Source organism: Scomber scombrus, chromosome 2 (assembly GCF_963691925.1).
Source record: "Scomber scombrus chromosome 2, fScoSco1.1, whole genome shotgun sequence".
Classification (NCBI taxonomy): domain Eukaryota; kingdom Metazoa; phylum Chordata; class Actinopteri; order Scombriformes; family Scombridae; genus Scomber; species Scomber scombrus.
In genome coordinates this window covers 14635054-14648429 of record NC_084971.1, presented here as the reverse complement: position 1 = coordinate 14648429, position 13376 = coordinate 14635054, and the positions used below count along the sequence as shown (strand labels likewise).

Here is a 13376-nt window from a genome sequence, read left to right as displayed (position 1 = left end):
CCTGCTTTCACCCAGGACTCTGCCATTCTTTCCAAGTGATCATATCCTCACCATTCCCATGTCAGCACCATGTGGTTAGAAATAATACACAGAAACAGCTAGCTCACCTGAATTCAAGATGAAGCAGTCAGAGAGCAAAACAATCAAAACGTACCTTTAAAAACTATGGAAACACATGTCCTCAGGACATGGACAAAGTGTGTGTGTGTGTGTGTGTGTGTGTGTGTGTGTGTGTGTGTGTGTGTGTGTGTGTGTGTGTGTGTGTGTGTGTGTGTGTGTGTGTGTGTGTGTGTGTGTGTGTGTTCACTTTCACTGACAACTGCTATTATACTATTTGCTTAATACACTCCACTTTAATTTTCTGTCTTGGCACCTACATTGGTCTGGAAAAACAGAAGGAGTTCCTCCCCCCTTCTTTTTTTCCCTGAGGTGGAGGTCTTAGTAATGTAACCATGCTGTCTGGCCCAGCTGAATATATTTACTTAGTGTTAGGAGAGTGGTGGCTACAAAAGCAGGAATGTGCCTGAGTGTGACTTGAAAGCGCCTGTTACATTTAATTTTTAACCCATAAAATAAATACAGAGCGGCCTTTCGATTTTTATGAATGGCTGCATTCATTCCCAAACAGCCCACCAATCAGAAAACTAACCCCCTTGTAAAATTACGCCCATTTGGAATGTCTGTGCCGTTGCCTGGACGCTGATTGGTTAGAATTATGAAGAGGGGCGAGCTTTGTCAGAGGGGTATATATTAAGAGTTTAGACGCTTCTCCCGGTAGAAACACAAGGACACAGATCCGAAAATAGACAGAAACTAAGAGAGAGACTATTTAAGACTAACCATCACTCAGTGGAGTGTAGCTTGAAGATTCTATTTTATCTTTATTTGTATGAAACTTGTCATCGGCTAATCATGGCATTTCTGATGTACCTGATTGTACTGACAACAGCCGTCATCGCCCAGGTAAGAAATCCCCACCTGACCGAAGCTTGTGTAGCTGTTTGTGAATCAAAAGCTTGCTTACAGAAAGTTTATTGTTGGATAAAGTGTATTTTTATGAGTGATATGTTAATGTAGCTGCAAGTAAAACCATAAAATCATATCCAGGCTATGAACAGCATAAACTAGTGAAAACAAAACTCAAATGTACTTTCAGAAAAGCTGACATTTATGAGAGAAAGATTTCTGCTCAGCTTAAAAAGTTGGATACACTTTTTAAAATGTCTGAATTGACTTTATGTGCTAATAGTAATGAACACAATTCCTCTGAACTTATTTGTCTTTCCTGGCAAGCAGCATGTCCACTCATGTCTACTGTTTTTTAAAGTACAGTGACTTGTTGATTCCTATAAACTGGAACAAGTTGGCTCTAGTGCTGGGCGATGACTCAAATCACAAGCCAGCAAGGGACTGGGTACAAAGCTGTCTAGACACTAAGAGAAGACCGGCCAGCTGTGACTTGACTTACTGTACAGGGATATCGCAGTGGGAGGGTATTCAAAATCCACCACAAACACTGGGGGACTAACAACACAGGATCTATAATGAATTTATCAGAGCTTTTTCTGGTGCTTTGATGTTGGAAGAAAACCTAAAACTGATGCAGTTATTGTGCATCTGACTTTTCCAATTAAGTGTGTGGCATTGCTGGAGGAATACCTTCAAAGTAACTGCATTGTAGATGTTCTCTGAGCAAGACAATGAGGTTCATTGTTTCCAATTTTGACATTTTTTATCTTTTCTCAGCGGTAGAAAATGTTCCTTATGATGTGATCTCCCTCTCTGCTCTGTCAAGGTGACAGCTAGCTGCCCGGCAGTATGTGAGTGCCCTGCAGAGCCTCGGGTTTGCCCTCCTGGAGTTAGTGCCGTGCCAGACGGATGTGGGTGCTGCAAGGTGTGTGCTGCGCAGCTTAACCAAGATTGCAGCCCCACAAGGCCTTGCGACCACCACAAAGGGCTGGAGTGTAATTATGGCAATGATGTGACCATGGCCTGGGGCATCTGTCGAGGTGAGGGAGGAGGGGAAAAACTGCATGCTGGGAGGGAAGGAATTTCACTTTGAAAAATTAGATTATTTTTACAGCTTCAACCTATTGGAGTGCATATAAACATATTACCTTTATTTAAGACTATTATGGTGAATGTGGTATAAAAGTCAAATAGCCACAATAACAGTTCAACAAGTTACCAAAGATGTCAAAGAAATGGATATTAGTTTATTTTCATTATCATAAAGTCATAACCATCACGTCTCAGTGATAAAGCAACCTGTAACTTTGCACATCCGGCCACAGGACAGGAGATATTTTAATGAGTAGTAGATGTTTTATGACAGGGGGTTTCAAAGATAAAAATACACTTTCCATCTGCACCATGCCAGTGCTCCCCCACTAACTATGAATAGCCGGTTCTCCCATAGTTTGGAGACAAGGAGTCTGACGCTTCCTGCCTCCTTATTTCCACTGACCTTTCGATCTTGGTGGTCCTCTGTGTGATTCTGTGTACTGCTGGTGTGTGGAGTTATTGTGTCAGAAGAAATTTTGTTCAACAAGGTCCAGCTGTTGAAATAAGAGCAGGTCCCTCTCACACGTAGTGGATGTAAACAGGATCACAGATTTTAAAGTATGTCCTGTAGAAACTTACATTTATATCTCTGAGATACCAAACTCATAGGCTGTGCCCATAATATCCTTGTTGTTCTTTGGTTTATGCATCATTACAGTTTGTGTATATGAACAATCTAAAGTGCTTCTCACCAAATCTGATTTGCGAGTCATTAAATGTTTTGTTTCAGTTTATTAAGATGTGTGTCTCCTCTCGTCCTGTCTTTCCAGCAAAATCAGAGGGTCGTACATGCGAGTACAGCGGCAGGATCTACCAGAATGGCGAGAGCTTCCGTGCCGGCTGCAAACACCAGTGTACCTGCATCGATGGCGCTGTCGGCTGCGCTCCTCTTTGTAACAACAAGCTGCCACCGGCCTCGTCATCCTGCCCCTACCCACGACTGGTCAGGATACCCGGGCAGTGCTGCTTCAGTGTGGACTGCCATAAAGGCACCTGGCGCCTCCCACCCAAGCATCAGGTTGTTTTTTTCACATAATGACAGTAAGGACTCTCTTAGTAAGTGACAGAAATGGCACAAATGAGAGAAATTGTAGTTTTTTTAGCAGTTACAAATGGTTAAGGTGCAACTCTTCACCTGCCACTATGTTCTCTGGATACAGAAAACAAAGATGATTGAGATGACACAGAACAAAAACATATTTAAAAAAGGTATTAGCAATTGGCCAAATACAAAAATGATGGCATCCGATTATTATTATTATTATTATAGAAGCTGAAACCTGTAAATATTTGACATTGCTTTAAATAAATAATATAAACAATTTATGTAGAGCTGCAACAGTCAATTGCCAAATATTTGATGGTTCCAACTTTACAAATGGAAAGATTTACTCATATTACTTTTTTATATATTGACAGATAATTGAAATCTAAACATGAGACAAAACTGAAAATGTAAGTCATCATCTTTTCAACGTTTTTCTTATAGTTCATAGAAATACAGTGTAATATATAGTATATTAAATGATTCATTGACTAAGAAAATAGTTGGCAGATTAATTGCAGCCCTACATTAATTGATAACAAAGTAGTTCCCAAATGTTAATCAACTTAATGATAACTGACTATTTGTTTCAGCTCCAAACTACAACATGTTTTGAGTTTTAGATTCAATCAAAATATGCTGCTCAGTTTCCTACATTGACAGAAACAGAGGGCAAAGGAGCTGGGCACCATATCTGTTCTCTCTTTATCTTTATTATCTTGACAATGACATAAGAGTTGTCTGATTAACGAGGCTATAGGAGCTGTGTGAAAATGTTCAGTGATCTTACACTTTCAGTTTGAAGAGACTACAACAGCTTTCACTTATTACTGCAGAAACTCCCTAATGAAGAGCAGATGAGCAGAATGAAGTGCCTTTAATTATTAACAGAGTCACACAGGTACAGAAGTATCTCTCCTCAGACTGAAGTATCCTCTCCACAATTAGGGCACCATGGTGATAGACACTGTGAAAAACATACAAGCGGTATAGACAGGACTCCAGCACACCTTAACCCCCAACAAACAGCCCTGTCTCATCTTATCTTATCTCTTATCACAGATGCCTTCATCACCACAACACCAGCCCCGACCTCAGGACCATCCCACCCTGACAGAAAATGAGCTGCTCATGGCCAATGAGCTCACAGATGTCAAGTCCAGCGGCTGGGAGAGGGAACAGGGCTACAAACACCTGCCTGGTGAGAGAAAGGGAGACTAAGTGGGGAAGTTTTTAGGATGTATTATCACTTGACTGTTGTTCTATGAGCTTGGGTAGTTGTTTTTTTCTACTGACCCTGAAAAATATGCAAACAGTGAATTTTCACAAAGTTAAAGGCATAATGGAGCTTTTTTTTATCCCTCTATGTATGAATTGTGTAAAACTTTGTAGGATTTTGTGATGTAATGAATATAATACTAATCATGTGAAATTATTAAACTACTGATGTACAGAGACAGGTGACGTTAACATGAGGAATCTCAATATAGAGACCTTTTTGGTTTGTGACTGCTGCATTTGAATTAATGAAGTAACATCATTCAGCAGCTCACAAGAAAAAAGCAAAGATCAGAGGAAAGTCTAACAAAATAAACATATCATTAGTTTAGCGCAAATGTTTTTCTGCTCTCCTATCCTGTTAATCATCTTGTCACCCCTTGATTGCTCCTATGCCTGTCTAATTCATGTATATGATTCCTCTTTTTTCTCACTGCCCTCTCCCATTTCTCTGATGATCCTCAGTGTGGAACCACTTGAAGGACAAGAAATGTCCAGTCCAGACCACTGACTGGTCACAGTGCTCCCGCAGCTGTGGAATGGGCATTTCTTCTCGCATCACCAACAAAAACCCTCAGTGCAAGCTGGAGAGGGAGACGAGAATCTGCACCGTACGGCTGTGCCACGGCCTGACTGTTCCAGCCAAGGTAGACTGAACTTGACTTGAACTGAAGGAGACAGAGACAGACGGAGAGCATAGGTCAAATATCCACGTTTCTGCCAAGATAGCTTCTTATCACAACAACTTACCTCTTGCACAGCGAAACCTTAACGCCTTGTGATAACTTATCAATAAGTAATTATTTCACCTCTTATCTATGCTTGTCTGACTTGGGAGGGAAAAATAATACCTGCTCTTTTTTCAATGCTTCCTTGTATTCCCCCTTAAAGGCAAAAGCTGAAAACATCAAATCTGTGCCACAAAGAATGAAAAATTAGATGTTCTGGCACTGAGTAAATATGCTCTTAGCGCTAAAGCCATCTTTATCCCAAGCTTAAGAACAGAGATTATCTTAGTGGTACTTTCGGGAAGCTCTACATCCAGTGGGAACTGGGCAGTGCTGATTTACTCAGCCGTGTTTTGGTGGCAGGCAGGCGCCTTTTTAAATATAGTCCCCCACCCCCGGCATTCCTGCCAAGCAACTGTCCATAGCTAGGCCTCGTCTGTGTACTCAGAGTCCAGGGAAGTGGTGTGTCTATATTAATCCTCCATGTTGGACACACACTAGGAGCTCTTTGCTCTGCTAAGTTAAAGACCCTGGTGCCAAGAGCAATCACAGGTGTCAGTGTGTTTAATAGAATAAACAGAATCAATGTTTAATCTTAAAATGATTCACTTAAATCAAAAAAACCTTTCTGAATCCATTTTAGCATAACAAGTTGAAGTCTAGTCCTCTTAATGTGAGACTAATGAGTTTGAGCGCAAAGCCGTTTAAATCTGCTGTTATGTAATAGGAAAGGGCAGATAAAAGTAAAAGCTTATTAGATTTTTTTATTATGAAAGCAATGACATGATTTATTTTGGTGATTTATTTTTTTTTTTTTGCTACTGAAGCCAATCAGGAATGAGCAACAACCTTCACTCTGATCCTGCATATGAAACTCATCCTGTTTCTGTTATCCAACCACAGAGAGGGAAAAAGTGCACACCGGCCCAGAAAGCCCTAGAGCCCATCCGCCTGTCCTACGGAGAATGTGTGAGCGTCCGCCTCTACCGGCCCAACTTCTGTGGTGTGTGCACGGATGGACGGTGCTGCTCACCACGCCGCACACGCACAGTACCCGTGACCTTCGTCTGCCCGGACGGTGATCGCTTCCAGAAGTCAGCCATGTTCATCCAGTCATGCAAATGCAGTGATGACTGTGGCCACCTCAATGAAGTAGCACTGCCTCCACAGCACTGGATGTACGGAGACACACACAAATTCATAGACTAGTACTGTGGAGGGGTTAATTTTGTTTTGTTTTGATTTTTAATGTGATGAGGTCAACTTTCTCGATGAAGGAAGACGCTTCAAGACGAGGGGCCATTTTTCTTATCTGGCTCCAAGTGAGTGAAGACCACAGGCAGGAAGGGCAGCCTTGATTTTATTCACAGTAATAAAGGCAACCCTTATAGTAATGTGTGTGACTGGAGCAGATTGTACACTTATGTGCTCCTGTTCAAACAGACATGGGACCTAAATTAGAGCCCTGAAGCACCCCTGGACTTCCTTCACTCTGGACTGATTGCTGGTTCTGATGTGAAGAAGATTTTGAGACCCTCAGATCAGCCTGAGAAGAGAAACACTTTTAAGAGCAACAGAGCACTTTGTTCAGCACTGAAACGTAGGAGATATAACTTTGACAGCAGTGCATAAGGATCACCTCAACTGCAGCAATAGCCTTACATACTGTGGCGCTAATGACTCCATATCCCACAATGCACTGTGACTTTGTGACAACCAGCAGAAGAATAACTTTTGCAGCTTCATGCAGAAAACTCCAGAATGAGGACAAAGATTTTTTGTTTCGTTCAAAACGTACAGAATCAGCACAGCATGTTATGAACAGGCACAGACTGCATCAAATTGTTTCTTACTTTTTGGCAAGCTGACATGACAAGCCATCTGAAAAGTAAATTTACACAAAACAATGAATGACATTTTTCCCTGTAACTCAGACTGTTCAATGATAAGGAATGCTAAATGGAACTGACACAAGCATTCAGCAAAGACTGGACCAACGCTAACTCTTTTCTTCAAGACATCTGATTTCTTGTTTGTGCATTTAATGCCACTTAAGAGAAATGTCTTACATGAACCTGTATTTCTTGAGAATTCATTTTGGATCACACTGTATTCTGTGTATACATTTCCTTTATCTTGATCCAAGTTTATATTATTGTCACAGTTGTATACTTAAATGGATTAAGACGCCACAGTGTAGCAGTCACACGTTTTTGTCAGTCCATCCATGTGATAAAACTGGCTGCTGAACTCAAGTTACATGTGAGGTTTTATTTTAACTCAACCTGTACAGTTTCAAATTATCCTCGTTGGCAACCAGTTCAAAGTGGCCAGCTGTTTGGAAAAACACTGCCTGTCTTCAAACTACGATAATAGCGCCCTCTGCTTGTGAGGATAATTAACTACATTCAAAAGTGGCAGCACAAAGTTTTTATTTTATGAAATGTAGTGTTATTGTATGTTTTGTGACATCTGACACACTTAAATGTTTAACAACGTGCAAAATGAAATCCAACACCATTAAAAAAAATAAGGTATAAAAAGTTTATTTCTTCAACCAAAACAATATATCCATGTTTTAACAAGAAAAAACACTAAAACAAGCAGCCGGAAAGACATGATAAAATAAAAAAAAATGTTATTATGAACTTTCCAACATATACGGTGAGAGGGGGATTTCAGAATAAGTGGTGATTTTTTTTTTTCTTCCACCAAAATACAGCAATAAAGAGGGTCACACACTATCTTTGCTGGAAAGATACTTCAGGCTCATCTGGACTGTTCAACTGCAACAAGAAAAGAAAAAAAGTTAAATATGGGATCATCAGAGAAGGTGAAGAAAAGATACACAGCTATCAGATGGGATTTCACAGTTTAATGTATTTATGTGAAGTATATCCTTTGTGCCATTACATGTTTTACCAGATTATACCTCAAATAGTAGTTAGTGAAGACGTGCACACAAGTATCCTGATGTAACTGACATACTGTGATTGTAATGTAAACCTGGTTTGTAAACCTTTCTGTCTATTGTGGTCCACTTAGTTATCGCACTAATTAAGGATGAACACACACTGATTTCTGACCAGAAACCTTTTTGATTACCAGGATGTGTGAGAGCAAATCAATTCAGTTACAGAAAGAGGGCATCACTGTGCCAAGTGAAGGACAGCTGTATGCAACAGGAGAACAACTTACTGTAGGAGGAGATATCAATCTCCTCTGGTAGCTCTGCTACGTTGACCTCGAAGCGGTCTTGGACCTCATTCAGGGTCTTGGCGTCGGTCTCGTCTGACACAAAAGTGATAGCCAGGCCTTTGGTACCAAACCTGCCAGCACGGGCCACCTGAGGTTTGGAGAACATGAAGTTAACGCTCAATGGAAGAAAAATAGGAGTGACATCAATTTTCCATCAAGAAATGGGGGTTACAAGTGAAAAGGTTTTGAATTATTTCTGACTCTACAATGTACTTCTAAATATACTCTAATCTATAAAATGTAGATGTATTTCATAGCTAGACAGACCCTGTGAAGGTAAGTGTCAGAATCCTCCGGCATGTCGTAGTTGAAGACGATGTTGACTCGCTCAATATCCATGCCACGGCCAAACAGGTTGGTTGCCACCAGGATCCGTCGCTGGAAGTCTTTAAACTGTTGGTACCTAGATAACCTGCAACATCATAAACCAAGGAAATAAGTAAAATAATATTCCAGTCAGAGAGAGACTAAGCACATATCAACCAATCTCACACAATCACATATTCCAACCACACAACTAAAATCAATCTCTACTGTGTGCTGCTTTATTACATTTTTATGCTCCACACATTGACAGATAATCCAATTTGATTAAAAATTTAGAAAAACACAAGTTTGAAGTGTACACAAAATTACCAGAATCCTGGAGTGATAAATAAGAAGCTCTCACCTCTCCTCCTGTGCCATACCCCTGTGGATGGCGATAGCAGGGAAGTTCTGCTCCACCAACAGCTGGGACAGAGCCACACAACGATGCACTGACTTCACAAAGATCACCACCTAACAGGAGCCAAAAAAACAACAAAAAAAACCCCAAAACTAAACACTCAGACTTGCATTTTATTTTTTATTTTACAGAGAAATACAAGGCAGCCAAAATCAAAATACATTTATCAAAAGGACATAACATTTTACATATAACATAACGTTTTAATTACTGACAGAACAACAAGGCTGCAAATGTATTTCTTATTAAGCAGTTTCACAAAGATTTAAATTTATATAAAAAAGATTTAGCATAGAAAATCTGACTGTACCTGGTTAAACTCAAGCACATCGAGCAGGTCAAAAAGCTTTCGGTTCTTCTCACTGTCCTTTAACTTGCAGTAATACTGCTGTAAGCCATGAAGTGTCAGCTTGGTCTCGTCATCCACAAACACCTCCATGGGCTAAAAAACAAAGGAGATGAGCCCAGTATTAATCTCTCACACATACACCTTTGTAGACTACATTAGAAATCCAACGAGCATGAAACAATGTCCAATACATATGAACACAATGAGTTAAAAAAAAAAGCGCTAAATGTTACATCTCTACACCATACAATTTTCTGAACTTGGAAGCATGTCTGTTCTCCTGGACTGCAGCACAGCCAGGAAATTGTCTGTCCTGACCGAGCAAAATGTTCCATGGAGGATCACTTTGGCCCTCTGATATGGTCACTTATGACACTGACAGCCACAAGTGGGCAAAGCGACGAGGGCCTTTACAACAAGCACTCAACTACCCCACATGTTGACTACACAAGGCCAGAATAAATGAGACAGTCTTAATAACTGCAATTATGAATAGGTCATCAACAGAATAATAGGAATTGTTTATGGATGTCTGCATGAAGCACAGTGGTGGAATTAATTTGAAATATCAGTAAATGTTGAACTCACATCCTGCATGAACTTGCGGCAGACGGGGCGGATCTCCTTGCTTAGCGTGGCACTGAACATCATAACCTGTTTCTCATGAGGTGTCAGCCTGAAGATTTCCTGGACGTCACGCCTCATGTCTGTGTTAAAAAAAACATCTGTTAAACCCAAGATCACACAACTATAAGCTCACTCATTATCCCCAACTGTCAGGTCATAATTTCTCAAGTTTATTTTCAAAAACAAAACTGACCCTGATTACTACATTCATCATTACATCACAGATAGACAAAGTATTTGCACACAAAATGCTCACCGACAGCTCTTTAACTTGGTCTTTATATTTCAGCTTATTAAAGATATGAAGCAGTGGGAGCAGCTGTTCACAGCGATAATGTAGATTTGAATTTACAAAACATGAGTCAACTGAAAGTCTCCTGTCATTGAGACAAACCACAGTCCTTCACCAAAGCTACCAATTTCATAACAGTTCTCACTCACCCAGCTGCTCCAGCATCTTATCACACTCGTCAAGCACAAAGTGTTTGATGTTCTTCACGCTGAGGGTCTTGTTGCGGATGAGGGCCAGAGTACGTCCTGGGGTTCCGACGACGATGTGAGGGCAGTTCTTCTTCAGGACCTCCTCGTCCTTCTTAATGGCCATGCCACCGAAGAACACTGAAACTTTGACAGTGGGCATGTACTTGGAGAAGCGCTCATACTCTTTGCTGATCTGGAAGGCCAACTCTCGTGTGTGGCACATCACAAGGACAGACACCTAGCATAGAGAGAATGAGGATATTCATCTTATTAACTGCTTAGTCTTTATGCAGCTCACATGTTTTACTGCTCCCGATTTCACTGATCTGGTACAAAACTTTATGGAGTAACATTTCAAAAATATCTCAGGGCCATTTGAAAATGTTACTGTTATTTCAGCAACTGTAATAATATCATATGGTTCCTTTATAAATCCCAACTATCACAAGATCATTTAGACCTGAAAGGAGCAAATTAAATATCCCTTTCTAGAAACCACAACATCCCCGGTTCGTGTTCGAACAGATGCATGTTATACCCATCTCTCTACTGTCATGCAAAGCTAAAAATTGGCAATAAATGTTTATTATTGACAAACAGAAGTTTTACTGTTGGGTCACCAAATCCCACTTGCTCCATTAAGGTGGGCACATTCAGTTTGTTTTCTTAAATACGAATTTTTGTGTAAGAAATGTGTATACCCATCATTTAATACTCTTTAATACATATGCTGTGTTTGGTGCATGTACAAGAAGCCTTGGGTGTGAGAACCAGACTCAAAAACTTTCTAACATCTGACAGCTATAAAAAAATGTATCCAAAACTAGTCTAAATATGCATAACAGAATCATAGCATAGGAAACACCTTCTAGTCTGCAAACAGAAATATAGAAGAGGAATAATCACTCATTTTGACTCAGAAGGACAGAAATGGAAGACAACCAACTAACCTGACCATCCACAGGTTCGATCTGCTGCAGAGTGGCCAGTACAAACACTGCTGTCTTTCCCATACCAGACTTGGCCTGACACAGGATGTCCATGCCGAGGATAGCTTGTGGAATGCACTCATGTTGGACTGAAAATAAAACAAATGGCAGATGTGAGTGAGTGAAAATGTCAAAAACACAATAATATTAAAATAACAGGATGTGAGCAATACAACGTGAGAAAAATGAGAGTGCGCTCAGGAGTATGACTTCATTTGTTATGTGTGACAGGAGTCCTGTGAGTTAAATTTGGGGTTAGATGTGCAGGATTTCATCATTCAATTCACCTTCAGAGGGATGCTCAAAACCACAGTCCACAATGGCACGGAGAAGCTCGGGTTTGAGGAGAAAATCTCTGAAGCCGGAGCTGTGGATGGACACATAGGATCCCTTCACCTCCTTCTTGTTTGCTGGGGTTGCACTCTCAGGGGCTCCTTGGGGCTCCTCATCCTCCTCGTAGTCCAGAAGTTCATTATCAACGTCAGTCTCAGCCATCTGTATGAACAGCATGTGAAATAAGGAGGGAATTTATGTCTCACAGCAGATTTTTAAACCGCAGCCCGTGTATAAATTCCCATGAAGGACATGTGGTCTTACAATTCAAGTATCAGAAATTCTTCAGAGTCCAATATCAAGTAATGCCATCTCTTCTTTATACTTAAATCCGTACTTGTGTAGTGCTGTAAGTAAGCGATGATAATTATTGTGGGTGTATGTTATGAATAAAATGTTTAATTAAAAACAGCAAAATGTTGAAATAATACATTTGTACTGTACGCCTAATTCACGAAGTGAATCTTAAAGTCCTACATCGTTAAACATGTACAACACTCAACATAAAAAACTTGATTTCATGTGTGGTGCTGCAACAATCAGAATTTAAACAGCTGCCTCGATAATTAACCAAATGCTCAGCAGCGTCCTCTAAGCCAAAGTTAGCAGGCCGCCGCAGAGGTTCACCTTAAAATGAATGAAATCTAAACAGAGTGGAGCTAACATTTACCTCTATCAACACAGTCTTCAACCAACAACGTGTAAATGTAATCGTTTCGCTATTAATATCTACACAAAATGCGAGCCGGCAGAAACAGCCCACTCAAACAATGGACTTACCGTCCTTTCCCTTCATTCAAACCGGTTAGCTAGCAAGCTAGCAGCTGCACGGGACACACGACTAACTTTAAACAAACATTACGGTAACGTTACAAACTTCACTAAGTGCACATTGTTAGGTATGTGTATGTTAAGTGTCCTCCAATACAAAACATTCACTATAACTGGATAATTTAAGTTAATTGGCCCAAAACTAAATGAAGCGAATGATATAACGCGGCTAGCATGTTAGCTACCCAAGCAACACTCAACACCGCAACTTTAGCTACAGCGACAAAGTATTCGAGACAATTCTCAATTAAATAAACATTGAACATATCTACATACCGGCGGTTCAGTGCAAGAAAGCATGAAAACAATGCGCCGTTACCTTGCAGTGATGATTTATATCCCGTCGATGTCAATGTACGTGATCGGAGCGAGCTAGCAAATGAGCACACATGTATGGTGCGTTCAGGTATATCGTGAAAAAACCTTCGAGTTCCGATGCGGCATCAACCAATGGCTGTGAAATGAACATGTTCATATGTTTTTGCTCGACAACAACAAAACTACTAGAAACTTTGTTGTTTTATTTTATGTATCATGTTATTTGGGACAGAGTTTCGTTCAGTACTTTATTCACACAGAATATCAAATAGAAATTATACATTATTATCATCAATAGGTCGCAGGGTAATCGGTTACTCCACAACATAAAATGACTTATTGGGAATAC

At 40.3% G+C, this 13376-nt stretch overlaps 2 protein-coding genes across 2 annotated transcripts; one reads left to right on the top strand and one right to left on the bottom strand.

Annotated features, from left to right (window-relative positions):
* Nucleotides 1-796: 796 nt before the first annotated feature.
* On the top strand, nucleotides 797-6533 carry LOC133993221 (CCN family member 1-like). Its single transcript, XM_062432113.1, has 6 exons — nucleotides 797-963; nucleotides 1796-2009; nucleotides 2835-3082; nucleotides 4172-4310; nucleotides 4853-5034; nucleotides 6019-6533. Exons 1-6 carry the CDS (start codon nucleotides 913-915, stop codon nucleotides 6322-6324), a joined length of 1140 nt encoding a protein of 379 aa, XP_062288097.1. The 5' UTR covers nucleotides 797-912; the 3' UTR covers nucleotides 6325-6533.
* A 181-nt stretch (nucleotides 6534-6714) lies between these two features.
* LOC133993213 (ATP-dependent RNA helicase DDX39A-like) lies at nucleotides 6715-13105 on the bottom strand. The gene is made up of 10 exons (XM_062432101.1): nucleotides 13029-13105; nucleotides 11833-12040; nucleotides 11507-11634; nucleotides 10518-10794; nucleotides 10038-10156; nucleotides 9411-9542; nucleotides 9044-9153; nucleotides 8641-8785; nucleotides 8314-8461; nucleotides 6715-7901 (listed from the first exon to the last, which is right to left on the bottom strand). The coding sequence occupies exons 2-10, from the start codon at nucleotides 12038-12040 to the stop codon at nucleotides 7885-7887; spliced, it is 1284 nt and encodes a 427-aa protein (XP_062288085.1). The 5' UTR covers nucleotides 13029-13105; the 3' UTR covers nucleotides 6715-7884.
* Nucleotides 13106-13376: the final 271 nt, after the last annotated feature.